The 15,620-nt window shown below is 58.5% G+C and overlaps 1 protein-coding gene across 1 annotated transcript in view; it reads right to left on the minus strand.

Annotated features, from left to right (window-relative positions):
- Positions 1 to 4,379: 4,379 nt before the first annotated feature.
- The window catches only part of CSK (c-src tyrosine kinase), a 20,460-nt gene continuing 9,219 nt past the window's right edge, over positions 4,380 to 15,620 (minus strand). Inside the window, exons 2-13 of the mRNA XM_012640618.1 lie at positions 9,172 to 9,251; positions 8,716 to 8,829; positions 8,483 to 8,595; positions 7,938 to 8,157; positions 6,989 to 7,082; positions 6,736 to 6,801; positions 6,557 to 6,656; positions 6,374 to 6,464; positions 5,862 to 5,935; positions 5,567 to 5,762; positions 5,370 to 5,456; positions 4,380 to 5,214 (exon numbers count right to left, since the gene is read on the minus strand). Of these exons, the coding sequence (XP_012496072.1) occupies positions 5,032 to 5,214; positions 5,370 to 5,456; positions 5,567 to 5,762; positions 5,862 to 5,935; positions 6,374 to 6,464; positions 6,557 to 6,656; positions 6,736 to 6,801; positions 6,989 to 7,082; positions 7,938 to 8,157; positions 8,483 to 8,595; positions 8,716 to 8,829; positions 9,172 to 9,186 (1,353 nt within the window). The 5' untranslated portion in view covers positions 9,187 to 9,251 and the 3' untranslated portion in view covers positions 4,380 to 5,031. The remainder of the gene's footprint in view (positions 5,215 to 5,369; positions 5,457 to 5,566; positions 5,763 to 5,861; positions 5,936 to 6,373; positions 6,465 to 6,556; positions 6,657 to 6,735; positions 6,802 to 6,988; positions 7,083 to 7,937; positions 8,158 to 8,482; positions 8,596 to 8,715; positions 8,830 to 9,171; positions 9,252 to 15,620) is intronic.

Consider the following 15,620-nt stretch of genomic DNA (forward strand, 5'->3'; position numbering starts at 1 on the left):
TATGTGTTGTTGAATGAATGGTCTAGCTCTAGAAGACCCTGTCTCAAAAAAAAAAAAAAAAAAAAAAAAGTTTTTAAAAGGTAGGAAATCCGATATTTCAAATATTTTCATCCAAATAAAGTTTGTTTTTCCAGAGTGACTCATTTGCCAAGAATTCTGGATAGCTGAAGTTTTACTGTGCTTTGTAGGTTCTCAGTAGGATTCAGTCACTGAAGCTCTACAAATCGCTTAAAATCAAGGTTGTAAATGGGAAATTGTAGGACGTGCTAAAAGCAACCACTTCTCAAAGCTAAGCCCTCCACCGCCTCCACCTGCTCCCGTTCCCGTCACAGTCAAGCTGATGCCAGGTGGTCCCACTCCGTCCCTGCCACCTCTCCTCCACCCGATCCCAGAACCCCTGCGTCCCCGCTGCTGCCCTCAGCACGCCACACGAAATGCTCTAGCAAGGCCTGAGCAGGGACCCCGTGCTCTGGACCTAGCGGACTCTTCTCAATCCGGCCTCTGCCACGACAAATGCTGCCGACATCCACCCGCTCACCCACCCGTCACTGAGGCTGCCCCTCTCCTGTGCCCTGAGCCCCTCCAGCGCTCACTGCTTCTCTCCCTGTCCCTAGCTGCTCCCTTTGCTACTCCCTTGCCAGCTGCTCTCCCTCCGTGGCCCCTGAAGTTAAGCCCCAGGGCTTCCCCCTCACTCGGGGTTTCCTGCCCAGGTCCCTGGCTTCAGGCACATCACTGCGTGTGGTGCCCGAGTCTCTCCTTCCAGGTCAGAATGAGTGTCTTTCTCTGCAGGGGACATCTCTGCTTGGATGTCACATGTCGCTAAGGGCCCCAGACATCCCACCTCAACTGAATTCCTCTTCTCCAGCCCCCTCCTATCGTCCTCCAGGCCTCGGTCTCACCGACGGCGCCACCCTCACCCTACCGGAGTGGAACTGCCCCACTTTTCCCACTGCCTACCTCTTCTCACCCCTACCTCCGGCCAGCAGCAAGCTCTGAAACCTGCTCTTGCCACTGTCATAATTAGTTACCTGGTTTCTTAATCTCCCTGAGCCTGTTTCTTTATCTGTAAAATACGGACATAGTAGTATCAACATACACCTCCAAGAGTTGTTGGAAGTCACACAAGGTAACACAGCTAAGGCGCTGGAACAGGGCCCGGCAGCCAGTGCAATGTCAGTCGTGCTCACCCTCGCCACCCTGCTTCTCCAGCCGGGCCGCCCATCACCCCCGCTCAGCTGCCCGCAGCCTCCCGCTGTCCTGCAGACTGCAGCCGGAATGATCTGCAATACACATCTGCACACGTCACTCCTGTGTCCTAAACCTTTGCGCGGTCGAGCTCCTCTCTGGGCCTGCTCCCTGCCCCTCCACCTCACCTGACCCCAGACCACGCCCCTTGGCACCTGAGCCGCAGCCACACCGACAGGCTGCTGCACCTCACCGCCTTGCCCGGGCAGTGCCCTTCCTTTGCCAGGAATGCCCCCTCTCTGTCCCTGCCATCCTCTGAGTGTCCGAGTAGCCACCCTCCGTCTGCTGCCACCTCGGCCCCACTGCTGGGTGCTGGCAGTGGGCGATACCCCACCAGATTTCTGGGCACCAGCTTGAGTCCTGAGAGGGTCCCCCCATCAGTCCATGAGCTCCTCAAGGGTAGGACCTACATCCTGCTCATCCAGGGTAAGCCACTGGCCAGCACCAAGCCCATGGGAAAGATGAGAGCAAAACACAGACGCTGGGAGGGAGAGGGGGAGGGGGGAGGGAGGGGCAACGAAGGAATGGGGCAGGGTGCGGGCAGAGGGCAAGGGCTCCCAGATCACCAGGTGGAAAGAACTGGAACATCCGGGTGCCTGGACCTGCCTTCCCTCAGGGTCCCACCAGGTGGGCCCTGTCCCTCCATTCCTGTCTCTTACACGTGGCCCAGTCCTCTGTGCTGCCTGCCTGGCCCCTGTTGTGACCCCAGGGCCACAGGCGCCACTGCGGGTCTCTGAGCCGACTCTTCAAATCTCCGCCTGCGCGCGGCCAAGTCAGGCTGGTAGCTCGAAGTCAGGCTGGTAGCTCGAAAGGCCAGGCCGCAGTGAGCAAGGATTAACAAACGCTATCAATCAGCTCCCCCACCCAGCCCCCGCCCTACATGTGGCGGCAAACACTCCCCAGTGCTCCACTGCACGACCCCCTCCCGCTCTGCAACTCCAGGACTGTCCCTCTCCCATCTGGGGCCGGCCCTCTGCTTCCCCTCCCCAGCTCCTGCCTCCCTCTTAGCACTTGGACACAATCTGAAGGTCAATGTCCTTTTCTTTGGTGGTCACATTGGCTCAAGCCTCAAAAACAAATCTCCCACATCCTCCTCTAACTCTCCCCTTGCACCATTTCTCAAGGCTGCCAACCCCTCCTCTGGCCACTGTAATCTGGAGTCAGGCCCCTCCCAAACACAGGTGCTGCTAAAGCCAGTGACGCCCTCCGCAAGGTTAAAACCACCTGGCGGCTCAGCCTTCATCTCTGTGCCTTGGGGAAGCAGGGACCCCACGGGCTCCCTCGCCTCTGTGGCATGACACTCTCGCTTCCTCCCTCTGCACCCTGGTGGTCAGCCTGCTCTTCTCGACCTTGCAATGCTAAGAGGTCCTCAAGGCTGGGCCCCGGCCCTGTCTCCTTTATGTGTCCTCCCAAAGTGGCCTCATCCTCCTTGCCCCTGGGGTCGGGCTCAATCCATCTGCGGGAGACTCTGGAATTTGCCTCCCAAGCTTCTGGGTTCCAACAACTGACTCAACACCTCTTGGCAGTTTCAAAGGCACACGTTTAAACTCAGCATGTCCTAGACAGGACTCACGAGCCTCCTGGTCCCCTCGCTCAGCGGGCCCCTGCCACCTCCGCACAGCCACGCTGCCACTCAGGCCTGCTACGGCTCCTTCCCTGGCACGCCAGTCCAACACCGAGCGCAGTCGACTGCACCTCTTCCGTCTCTCCGGGGTCCGTCCACTTCCCACCATCCTCTCTCACCTGGCCAGCCCTCGCGGTCCTCCCTTCAAACCTTCTCTGTAAGTATTTCAGAAATACTTCTCTGACACGTCGCCCTCCTGTTCAAAACCTGCTCGGGCTTCCCCACGCCTCCGCTCGGTGAAAGCCAAGTCCCTGCCGCAGCCATGGCCTCGCCTCTCGGCACTGGGCCGTCTGGACGTCTCGCCCACCTTGTCAGAGTCCCGGGACAGAGCTGCCCGCCCTCCTCCCAGCATCTCTCCCTGCGATGCTGCCACGCCCTGCCGGTGCCTTCTGTCCTTCCTTCCGACCTCAGCTGAAACAGGGCTTCTTCCAGCAAGCCCCCCGCCCCCCACACTCCCGTGTCACGCCTCTCTTTCACAGTACTCGTCTGTCGTCGTCTGTGTGACTGTCTGCCCAACCCTGAACTTCACAGGGTCTATTCCGCTCACCACCGAACCCAGTCCCAGCACACAGCAGGTACTCAAGTATGTGTTGTTGAATGAATGGTCTAGCTCTAGAAAGGTCCGTCTGGCAGCGTGCAGAGGGTGGCCTGGAGGCAAGGAGGCTGCTGCCCAGGCCCGGGACAGAGGTGGCGGTGGGAGGGCCCGAGGTGGGGCTGAGGCACAGACACCAGCACACACGAGTCAGACGCCCTGGATTTCAGGTCCTGCTGGCTAGGAGAGGAAGCGTCAGGGCCCCAACTGGACAAGGGGACCCTCACCTGCTCGTGACAGTGACTGACACTCCAGCTTTAGGGGTTCTGTACTGACCACTGCCCCTGGACAACCTGAGTGAGGGAGAGAAGGTCCCCATTCCCCATCTGTGCCCTCCCCCACTGGAAGGCACCTGGACCTCCTCTCTCCCCTGCAGCCAGCAAGGCACAAGGCTTGGCATGTGGCAGGGGTGGGGACGGGGCAAAGCTGTCACATCCTGGGTGAAACGTGAGAACCACCAGAAGCTCAGAGCCTCCTTCCCACACCCTCCCGAGGCACATGTATCTTGTCCCCTACCAGGGGGACCTCACCCAGCTTCCAGGCCCACCATGGCTTTTTCTCTCTCGGACAGGGGCCCAACCAGAACTCCATCCCCATCTGGTCAGGCCTGGGCCCCCGCAACCCTTGGCTCCAACCCTCCCCGTGCTGAAGGCTTGACCAACACAGCAGAAGAGGCAGCTGGAGCCCCCAGGCAGCAACCTGTGGACAGGGCCCCAGAGCCAGGCCGGGCAGCAGCTGGACGGCGGCACAGGGCGGTGGTGAGCGTTCCCCCCACGGGCAGACACAGGACACTCGCTCGTGCAGCTGACACAAAGCGGCGGCTACATCTCCCGGCCATGCTCCCCACCCGGCCCCACTCACAGAGACAGGGGGATGGACGAGATGGCATGGGGGGGCGGCCGGGCAGGACAGGCAGGCTCGGCGGAGGGAGCGCCGAGGCAGGACGGCGGTGTCCTCATGGAGTGGTTTATTACGATTCCGTCTCACAAGGCAGGTGGGCGGGTGGCAGCGGCACATGAAGTCCAAGCCCCTGACAGACGTCTGCCTCGGGCGCATGCAAACAGTGCAACATGGTCAAGCGCAAACACGGGCGACCGAGGCGACACGGGACACGAAACACGGAATGGGGAACGAGGCTGGGGCGATGGGTCTCCCAACCCTCACGGGCAGGACAGGAAAAATAAGATTCGTACTTCTTGTAAAATGCCCATTTGTTGGGTACTTTCTTTCTCCTTATCTTGAAAAATAATAAAAAATAACACACGGAAAAAAATCTCAAAAAGGAAAGGAATAAAACTCTAAGAAGGCGAGCGACGGGAAGCCGGGGAAGCCCGACCTGGTGGGCACTGCCTCCCGCTCTCCAGCCCCTACGGCCCCTCGGTGGGCTCCCCAAGCCCAGCGCGCGGGTCTGTGGGAGAAGGGGCCGGAGGGGCGCAGGCCGGGACAGAGGGAGAGGCCCGCCAGCCCGCTGGGGCTCAGTTCAGGCTCGGGCCCGGCAAGCAGGGGCACCAGGTCCGTGATCTTCCAGGCTCAGTCCCCACAGGCCCATGACCTGGGCAGAGGCCGGTGGTCACAGGTGCAGCTCGTGGGTTTTGATGCGCTCGAGCTGCTCGCGAAGCTGCAGGAAGGAGGGCCGCGTGGCAGCGTCCAGGTGCCAGCAGTTCTTCATGACCTCGTAGACTGCGGGCGGGCAGCCGTCAGGGGCATCCATCTTGTAGCCCTTCTCCACCCGAGGGACGACGTCCTTCAAGGGCTGTGGGCAGGGGGGTAGACTCAGTGCAGGGCCTGGCTCCGGAGGGGACCCCTACCCAGGAGATGGCCTGGAAGCTCCTGAGGCTTCCAGTCCTCAGACCGCTGCCCACACTCCCACGCTCCAAGCCCCGGCCTGGCCCCAGCACCCACACTCACAATTCTTGGATAAGGCACTCGCCCGAAGGAGTAGATCTCCCAGAGAAGGATTCCGAAACTCCACACATCAGACTTGGTGGAGAATTTCTGTCATGTGGGTGGGAGAAGCAGCGTCAGATCCTGGGAATCTGGGGCTGGGGAGTGACCCAGAACCCCTGCCCACCACTGCTCAGGCCCTGGGGGGAGGCCAGCCCCACCTTCTCTCGCAGGGCCTCGGGGGCTGTCCACTTGACCGGCAGTTTGCCTGTGTCCTGGGTGCTGGAAGCCTCCTTGGTGAGGCCGAAGTCGCTGACCTTGGCTACGTTGTCCTCGGAGACCAGCACGTTGCGGGCAGCCAGGTCCCGGTGCACGAAGTTGTTGCCCTCTAGGTATTCCATGGCCTCGCAGACGTCTCTGGGGGCAGGCCAGACACATGTCCCCTTGGACTGGGGCTCCCGTAGCAGGGCAGGGAACCCCTCAAACCCCACCCAGCCCTGGGGCTGCTTCACTCACAGTGAAAACTTGAGGAGACAGTCTCCGCCCAGCACTGACCGACCCCGAGACCGCAGATAGTCCACCAGGCTCCCCTGGGGGGCAGGACAGACAGACCGACCAGGCCACAGGTCAGACTTGCCCTGCAGCCCCTGGAACAGTGGGCTGGGGGGTGGGTAAATGGCCACCCAAGGGAGGTGAGAGGACAGGGAAGGAGCAGGGAGGGGGCGGGACACGCCCCTGCACACTGCCCAGGATCATTCGAGCATTATCGCTTCTCACCCCCACCGTCTGAGGCAGACTGTTACTGTCTCCACTCCACAGCCGTGAAACAGGCTGGGAGAGCTGACGGGGCCCACCCAAGGTCACGGTGAGCAAACGGTGAACCAGGATAACAGCCAAGCCCTTGGTGACCTCAAAGCTTGCTGGGACAGGGGACTGCGAGATCAGGGGCCCAGGGGTACAGGGGGTATCTGGGGCGGCCCCAGCCCGGGTTCCGCTCGGCACGGGGCCAACCCTGGGCGGACACCCACCTTGGCCATGTACTCAGTGACGATGTAGAGCCCGCCCTTCTCCTCCACGATCACACCCAGGAGCTGCACCAGGTTGCTGTGCCGAAGTTGCCTACAACGGGACGGCGGTGGTCACGGCCTGCCAAGCCTCCTCCTCAGCCTCCTGCCTGGGGCAGCCTCCCACCCGCCCCTGCCCCAACTCACGTCATGACCGACGCTTCAGCCAGGAAGGCCTGGGCGGTGGCGTCATTCTTAATGCACTTGACGGCGACTTTGTTCCCTCGGTAATCGCCTAACATCACGTCTGGGGGAAGAGAGGTGGGGCTGTTCCCTGGACTCCCCACTGCCCTTGGCCCTCCGGGGCGCCCGGCCCCTCCGCTCACCTCCAAACTCCCCCTTCCCGATGGTCTGCAGCAGCTTCAGCTCCTTCATGTTCAGCGCCCAGCCACCTACGGGGGGCAGCAACAGGCGCGGAGGTCGGGCTGGGGGTCGCCATTGGGATGGCAGAGGTGGGCTGGACTGTCAGGTGTGTGGGCTTCCTAGGAGGTCTCCAGAGCCTCCAGGATGGGGGCAGTGCCAGGAGGCCTGGGTAGGAGCAGGTAGGTGGGCAAAGGTGTGGGGGCGGGGTGCACTCACTGCGGTAGAACTCATCCTGGGCCGCCACGGTGCCCTCCATGACCTTTGGTTTGATGAGGCGAGTACAGAGTCCATCTGCGTCTGAGGTGTAGTGCTGGGGGTGGGGGCAGGGCACTCAGAGCCAGCCCCCACCGTGCCCCAGCGCTCATCGGCTCACATGCACCGCCCAGGTCTGACCACAGGAGGGCAGCAGAGGCTGGTCCTGCCCGGCCAGGAGCCCCTTTGAGTAGGGAGGGCTCCCCATCTCTGGCAGAGCAGGGCTTGGGGAAGACTCACACCCAGCTGCTGCACACTCAGTTGTCGCTACCACTTTGGGAGTCACCAGTATCCTAATGCAGAGGGCAACCCATGGCTCAGTCCTGACACCAATCTCTAGCCAGATGTGCCCAAGACCCCCACACTCCCCTGCCACAGGCTAAGCCAGGTCAGCAGGGGAAGAGAGCACGGAGACATCTGGGAGGCCACCGGGGGCTACCAGATGCCAGGTAAGGCCTGGCCAGGGCTGGCAGAGGTGGCCCTGGAAGCTGCAGGGACATGCAGGCGTGTCCGCACAGGTGCAGGAGCCTGGGAGGCCCTGGCGACGCAGGCGCGTGGCTCAGGTTTATCTGCACACATCTGGCATGAAGGTCTGTGACCGGCTGGAGGAAAGTTAGTTCTGGGATCAGACAGACCCAGATTCTAATCCCGGCACCTCCACTTTATAGCTGTGTGACCTCAGGCAAGTCCCTTAACTGCTCTGAACCTTTGTTTCCTGGTCTACAAAATGGGGATAATGCTACCTCCCTGTGGTGGCACTGTGGGGTCAGAGGTCAACCCTGGCATGCACCACGTACTCTATCGAGGTGTGTAGAAACGAGGGCTCACAGAGGTTGCACAACACGCCCCCGGTGGGGTCGGGAGCGTGTGAGCGTGGGGGTGAGGCCATGCGCCAGGCGCCCTCCCGGCTCACCTCCACCAGCTGCATGAGGTTCTCGAAGTACACCTCCTCGTCGATGCTGAGCTTGCTGGAGTGGTACATGATGCGGTAGTGCTCCACCTTGCCGTCGCAGCTCACGCACAGCGTGTAGTCCCCGGGGTAGTTGGTGCTCTCCCGCACCAGGAACAGGCCTGTCTCTGGTGGGTACAGAAGCCGCTCGGCCTGCTCCCGTGTGATCTTGCCATGGAACCAGCTGGGGGTGGCCGGGCCAGAGGTCATGGTGGCCCAAGGGTACAGGCCCAGGAGCCTCCTGCCAGCCTCCCCCACGCATCTGTGAGGCTCCCCTTTCTCAGGTGCTCCGCCTGTTCAGCACCTTCCCACGGTTCCCACCTGCTCAGTCAGGCATGCGGGGCCTCCACTCCTGCTCCCTGTCCCTTCTTTCTTCTGTCCCCCTCCCCTGTCCTCTTGCTGCGAGGAAGCACCCACGCCCTGCCCTGCTCTGGAAGCCCTCGCCTACACTGCAGCCCCTTACTCTGGCCTCTTGCCCTTTTCTCCCCAACCCTCCGCGCGGTACTCACGGCATGAGGCTGAGTTTGGTACCCGCCTTCACGCCCTCCCGCTTCTGCACGTAGTTGGCTGGGATGATGCCTTCACGGCCCACCTTGTTCTTGGCTTTGTACCAGTTGGGGTCCTAGGGAGAGGGCAGCCCAGAGGCACTCTCAGGCCTGGTTTCTCCTGCAGGGTGACCTAGCCCCAGAGGGAAGCCCCAGAGGTGGGAGGGTGGGGTGGGCACGTGAAGTCCCCAGTTTACCTTGGTGACGGCCACAATGGTGAGCACATCTCCTTTGCAGAAGGGCAGGTCCTGCTCAGCGGTGCCGTGGAAGTTGTACTTGGCAATACATTCTGTACCGGATGGCCAGGCGGCCTGCAGGGCGGACAACAGGTGGGTGGGTGCAGCCTGGGGCTCTTCACCCACCTGCCTGCACACTGGTGAGGTCACAGCCTCTTAGCAGGCCTCTGTGAGCCTGGGTGAGGCACCCTCCCCAGAGAACTCTGGGTGCCTCGCAGCTGGGATTATTCCCCCACTGACCCCCCAGAGCTGTGTCTGACAGTGTGCACGGGAATCTTTCTCTATTCAAAGCCTGGGCTGGGGCAGAGGGTTGGGGGAAAGGGGAGTGGCTGACCCAAGCCCCACACGCTCTCCTTTGCTAAGCACCCCCTGGGGGTGGCGGGCTGCTCATGTGCCCAGACCCCCACCCCACGGTACCTGTATTGCCGACATCTTCTCAGGAGCTCTGGCGTCCCCGTGTCACAGGAAAGCCGACCTGTCACTTGGTACCATTAGAGCTGTGGGGAGGAGGGTGAAGATTGAGGAGGGGTGTGAGGAGGTGCTCCCCCGTCACTGAGATCTAGCTCCTTCCCTGAGGAGTGAGAACGGGCACCGAGAGCGGTCTGAGCTGGGATCTGCGGCAGGGGCCATTCTCTCCAGTCCTGGCAGGCGCCGAGCACTGGGTGGAGGAAGAGGCGCAGAAGGGACTGAGGACCCCGCGGACGGAGGGGGCCACCATCCCTAAGCCCACAGGGAGCCTTCCAGGCCCAACTAAGAGAAGCACAGGGGCTCGGGGGTCAGCAGCCCTGGAGCCACCTACCCGGCAGCCCCGTCAGCCCCCGGCCGGGTGCTAGCTACCTGGTCTGCCGGGGGAGGCCCACAGCTCTGAAGGTGCTGTGCGACCGGGTAAGGTCACTCATGCTCTGTGGGCCCTCAGGTCCTTCACCTACAAAACCTTGCCCAGGCAGCATCTCTAAATACACACTCCTCCCGACCCTAGGTACACAAGCAAGGGAACACAGAGCACACGTCCACCAAGACAGGCGCAGGAGGGCTAGCAGCAGCGCGATTTGTAACAAACCTCAAACTGGGAACCGCCCAGAAGCCCATCGAGAAGGAAATGGATAAACTGTGGTATTTTCACAAAACGGAATACTGTGCAGCAGCAAACACGGATAAACCGCAGCTGTGAAATAAGCCCGATGAATTTCTAAACATGGCATTAACCAAGAAGACAGACACAGAAAAGCACGTACTGTGTGATTCCAATCGTATCAAGCTCAAAATCTGGCCAAACCAATCTAATCAGGACGGCGGCCCGTGGGGTGGGGAGGGCTGGAGGGGCGCAGGGGGACCTCTGGGTGTTGGTTATTGTAGTATGAACCATCTGAGCCTCATCACGGAGCGGGTTCCCTCGGCGGCCACTCACTGAGCTATACCCTGATGAGTGCAACCTTTGGCGCACGGTTGACCCTTGAATGACGTGGGTGTAAAGTGCACAGGCCCGCTTACACATGGACTTTTTTTTGAGACAGGATCTTACTCTGTTGCCTGGGCTGGAGTGCAGTGGCGTCATCACAGCTCACTGCAACTTTAAACTCTGGGCTCAAGCGATCCTCCTGCCTCAGCCTCCCCAATAGCTGGGACTACAGACATGCGCCACCATGCCCGGCTAATTTTTCTATTTTTTGTAGAGATGGGATCTCTCTCTTGCTCACAATAGTCTCCTGACCTCAAGCAACTCTCTCACCTTGGCCTCCCAAAGTGCTAGGATTACAGGCATGAGCCACCATGTCCAGACTCTTTTTTAGACACAGGGTCTCGCTCCGTTGCCTGGGCTGGAGTGTAGGGGTGCAATCATAGCTCACTGTAGCCTCCAATCCCAGGCTCAAGCAATCCTCCCAGCTCAGCTTCACAAGTAGCTGGGATGACAGGTGTGCGCCACCTTGCCTGGCTAATATTTACATTTTTTGTAGAAACGGGGTCTTGATGTATTGTCCAGCCTGGTTTCAAACTCCTGGCCTCAAGTGATTCCCCTGCCTTGGCCTCCCAAAGTGCTAAGATTACAGGCATTGGCCACTCCACCTAGCCTTATGATTTTCTTTGTTTCCTTTTTTTTTTTTGAGACAGAATCTGGCTCTGTCACCCTGGGTAGAGTGTGGTGGCATCATAATAGCTCACTGCAACCTCTAATCCTGGGCTCAAGTAATCCCCCTGCCTCAGCCTCCCAAGTAACTGGGACTACAGGTGTGAGCTGCCATATTTGGCTAATTTCTTTCTATTTTTGGTAGACGTGGGATCTCACTCTTGCTCAGGCTGGTCTGGAACTCCTGAGCTCAAACAATTCATTCACTTTGGCCTTCCAGAGTGCTAGGATTACAGGTGTGAGCCACCATGCCCAGTCGCTATGATTTTCTTATTAACATTTTCTTTTCTCTAGCTTATTTTATTATAAGAATACAGTATATAACACATATAACATACAAAGTGTGTGTTAATCAACTGTTTATGTTATTGGTAAGGCTTCTGGTCAACAGGAGATTATTAGCAGTTAAGTTTTTGGGATTCAAAAGTTATACGTGGGCCGGGCGCGGTGGCTCATGCCCGTAATCCTAGCACTCCGGGAGGCCGAGGTGGGAGGATCGCTCGAGGTCGGGAGTTTGAGACCAGCCTGAGCAAGAGGGAGACCCCATCCCTACTTAAAATACAAAGAAATTAGCTGGACAATCAAAAATATACATAGAAAAAAATTAGCCGCATGCCTGTAGTCCCAGCTACTTGAGAGGCTGAGGCAGAAGGATTGCTTGAGCCCAGGAGTTTGAGGTTGCTGTGAGCTAGGCTGACGCCACGGCACTCTAGCCCAGGCAACAGAGCGAGACTCTGTCTCAAAAAAAAAAAAAAAGTTACACGTGGATTTTTGACTGCATAGTGCCCCTAACCACTGCATTGTTCAAGGCTCAACTATATATTTATGTCAATAAATATGACTCCCCAAAAAGGCTATCCCAGCCAACCCCATGACCCAAGAGCAGCAATATAACCCTGTCTGCACACACACTGCAGCTCCAGCCCAGAGGCCCCCTGGACCTGTTTCAGGAAGCACAGGGTTGCTGTTCCTTTTCTACAGATAGGGAAACTGAGGCCTCACCAGGGTCAGTGGCTTCTCTGTGGTCACAGTATGTTAGAAGAGAAGCTCCTCTACAAGCCCATGGCCAGGCTCATTTGACAGGATGGATGTCTGGGGGCCAGGCAGTGGGAGAAGACGTGCTATGTGCAGGTGCCAGGGGTGTGAAGGGAGCAAGGCCCGCAGAGCTCGGGCAGGCCCCCCGGAGGAGAGAGTGCTGGGCTGAGCCCCGAACACTGCAGGGCTCCGACGGGCAGAGGGTGGGCCAGGGAAGGCCCCACAGCTTGGTGTGGCAGCCTGAGCAAAGGTGTCGGGGTAGGAGACAGGCACAGCGTGAGGAACGTGAGGGAAGGTGGGAGGCAGACTCTGCCCCTCTGGGGCTCCGGAGCCCAATGGGAGCAGCCTTGCTCAGGGATGCTGGAGGGGATGGCTGCCAGTGGGCCTGGCAGGAGCTCAGCCAGGCAGCAGGGGCCTTCCAGTGCCACCGTGAGGAACCAGGGTTTCATTCTGGGGCCCGGGGCTTCAGGAGGAGAGCACGTGATCTCAGAGAGCAGAAGGAGCTGGGGAAGGGAGGCCGGGGAAAACCGCCACCGCCACTTCCAGGCCTCACACGTGGTTCTACAGCCAGGCAGACCCGGGCTTAAACCTGGCTCTGCTGAGTGTTCGACTCGGGGTGTGACTCGACCCTTCTGAGCCTCCCATTCCTCACCCTGAAAGAGGGGACGGGGATTCCCTACAAGCAGGCCATGGAGGGAGTGGAATGAAACCCTGAACTTGGGAGTGTCTGGAGTGCCCCCTCCCTTCCTGTCCCCAGAGGCCAGCCCGTCAACCCTCCCTGTCTAGGCAGGGACACTGAGGCCCAAGGAGGACGAGTCTGGAAACCTCCCCCCTCAACATTCACGCAACTGAGCCACCAGGAGTGGGGGGACCACCGGGCCCCTGCGAACTACACGCCATGGCGGGGGGCTGAGAACTCTTGCTAAGCCTGTTTTACAGAAGCGGAAACCAAGGCTCCCGTGGTTGAATGACTTGCCTGACGTCACACAGCTAGTGAGGGGTGACAGCCCAGAGCTTAATTTGGGGTCCCACTGTGGTTGGCCGGGCCCCCAAGCTCCAGGCCCCTCTGAGTAGAGCCCTGCTGGCTCTCCACGTCGCCGTGCCTCCCCCTCCTTCCAAACTCGCTGCCACCACGGGAGGGCGCGGAGGCTGCCGCACTGTTAGTCACCCTTCCAGCTGTCAGTTTGCAAACACTCTCCTCCTGGCCTGCAGCTGCTGCCGCCGCCTCCCCACTGCCGTGATGATAATAATAAAAATAATGCCAGGCCCTGTGTTCTGGGCACATTATGGCTCATCAAACCCTCTAACAACTCTGAGAGACACAGGGGCCATCGTTATCCCCATTAGCAGACGAGGGCCCCGAATGCGGCCCAAGGGGAAAGGAGGCCTCGCCTAGGGTCACACCTCCAATGAGCATCCTGTCCTGCTCGGGTGTCAGGCTCTGGGCTGCTCAGCCAGCCCTCCCCCACCCCTGGTGCCTCCTGGCTTATGTGCCCCACACTGTGCCCAGGAGTTGCTACAGGGCTGGGACCACACCAGCCCAGCAGACAGTGAGAAAGAGAGAAAGAGGGAGGGGAGAGAAGCAGCCATGAGGGACACAGATGGCAGAGCTCAGAAGGGACAGGACCAGGAGTGGTCAGAGCGGGCTGCCTCGAGGAGCCGGCCTTTGATGGCCTTAGAGGGTCCGGAAAGGGGAGAGAGGAGCTATGCTCATCGCCTTTACTCTACCGGCTGTAACTCGGCCCCAGCTCCCCGACCTCTGTAAGCGATTCGTGGTGACTCTCAGCTCTGAGGGCTGCGCTGAGGACTGGAGTTGCAGCTCACAGCACCAGGAACGCTGCCCACAGATACCCTGCAAGCTGGAACTGTTGACCTCTTGGACAGCTCCTCCCTGGTGAGGTCACAAGCCCATGAAGCTCAGCAGCCTCCAAGCCAGTACCTAGACTGGAGCCCCTCTTTACGACGTCCCCAGGAGGTGACACCCTCCCCGCCAGGTCAGAGGCTGACAGTGAGTGACTAGTAGGGGCTACTGCAAACTTCGGCCCCACAACGCAGCCTGAGTTGGGCGGAGGGGTCCTCCCCGGGCTACCTGAACTTACGGCCAGGCTAATCTATGGAGGCACCGCAGGAGCACTGTCCTGGACGTCAGTGGCTCTGAGTCCTGTATGTGGCTCTGCCACCAACTTGCTTTCTGACCTTGGGGGAGTCACTTAACCTTTCTGGGATTTGCTGACTTCCAGCACATCTGCCAGACCTGCTTCCCACCCGCGGTTCCCAGGACACCTGTGCCTTGCCCACCTCCCTGCCTTGCCATTACCCCCCTGCTCTCTCCCCTTCTCTACCCGAGGAACTTCCACTCAGTCTTGGGGGTGCGGCTGAGGAATCACTGCTGTTGCACACATGCCTTAAAAACCACGGAAGAACACTCCCTGCAGTACTGCACGTAGTAGCGAGAGATGGGGAGATAGCCTTTCTGTCCATCAGTGGGGGACTCGGTAAATAAATCACCAGATGTCCCTAGAAAGGAACAGCACAGTATGAGAACATAACATTCCACTATGATGGGGCCAGAACAGATCTCTAGGCGCGGATACGGAACAGCCCCCATGCTAGAGTAAGTAAAATGGCAAAATACCTGCTCGAGTCAGAGAAGGAAAAGTTGTTGGGGGAACAGTGCAGAGACACAGCTTCTGAGTAGCATCCCACAGGTTAATCAGAAAGAGGAAAGAGTGGCCGGGCACGGTGGCTCACACCTGTAATCCTAGCACCCTGGGAGGCTGAGGTGGGAGGATCATTTGAGCTTAGGAGTTCCAGATCAGCCTGAGCAAGGGCGAGACACCGTTTCTACCAAAAATAGAAAAATCAGCCAGCCGTTGTGGTGCATGCCTGTAGTCCCAGCTACTTGGGAGGCTGAGGCTGGAGGTTGCTTGAGCTCAGGAGTTTGAGGTTGCTGTGAGCTATGATGACGCCATGGCAATCTAGCCGGGGCAACAGAGTGAGACTCTTGTCCCCAAAAAAAAAGAAAGAGGAAAGAGCACCTGTACCACAGGGCGATTGGGTGGACACCTCCTCAGCCAAGTGACCAAATTAAGCCTCACCAACAGGCAGACCTAAGTGCCTCCTGCTACAATGTACTGAGGACACAGCGTCACCTGTGTGGTATTACTGCCAGAGCTGTTTAACCTGACTCCCATCAGGAAGAAGCAATCAGACAAATCCAAAACAACTGGCACAGATTCTTAACATCACTGTCATTAAAAAAACCAAAAATAGAAAGCCTGGAGAATGTTCTAGATTAAATAGGACATTAAAGAAACATGACAACAAGATTCAATGAACGATCCTGAATTGGATTCTGGATTGGGGGAACAAACCCAGTGATAAAAACCATTTGGAAACAACTGAGGAAATGAAAAGAACAGGTAGTATTATGGAATTAAAGTCAATTTTCTTAAGGGTGATCATGGTACTAAGATTATTTAAGAGACACATGCTAACATTCTTAGGAGTGAAAAGATACGATGCTTACAACTAACACTCAGACTAGCAAAAAAATACATGCACACATATGTTTGTGTAGATAAAAGAGGAGGTAAAGTAAATGTGGCAAAATGTTAAGAACTGGTAAATCTGGGTGAAGGATGTATGAATATTCATTATACTATTATTACAACTTTTTGGTAGGTTTGAAATACTCAAAATACAA

This window comes from Propithecus coquereli, unplaced genomic scaffold (genome assembly GCF_000956105.1).
Source record: "Propithecus coquereli isolate 6110/MARCELLA unplaced genomic scaffold, Pcoq_1.0 Scaffold155, whole genome shotgun sequence".
NCBI classification, from domain to species: domain Eukaryota; kingdom Metazoa; phylum Chordata; class Mammalia; order Primates; family Indriidae; genus Propithecus; species Propithecus coquereli.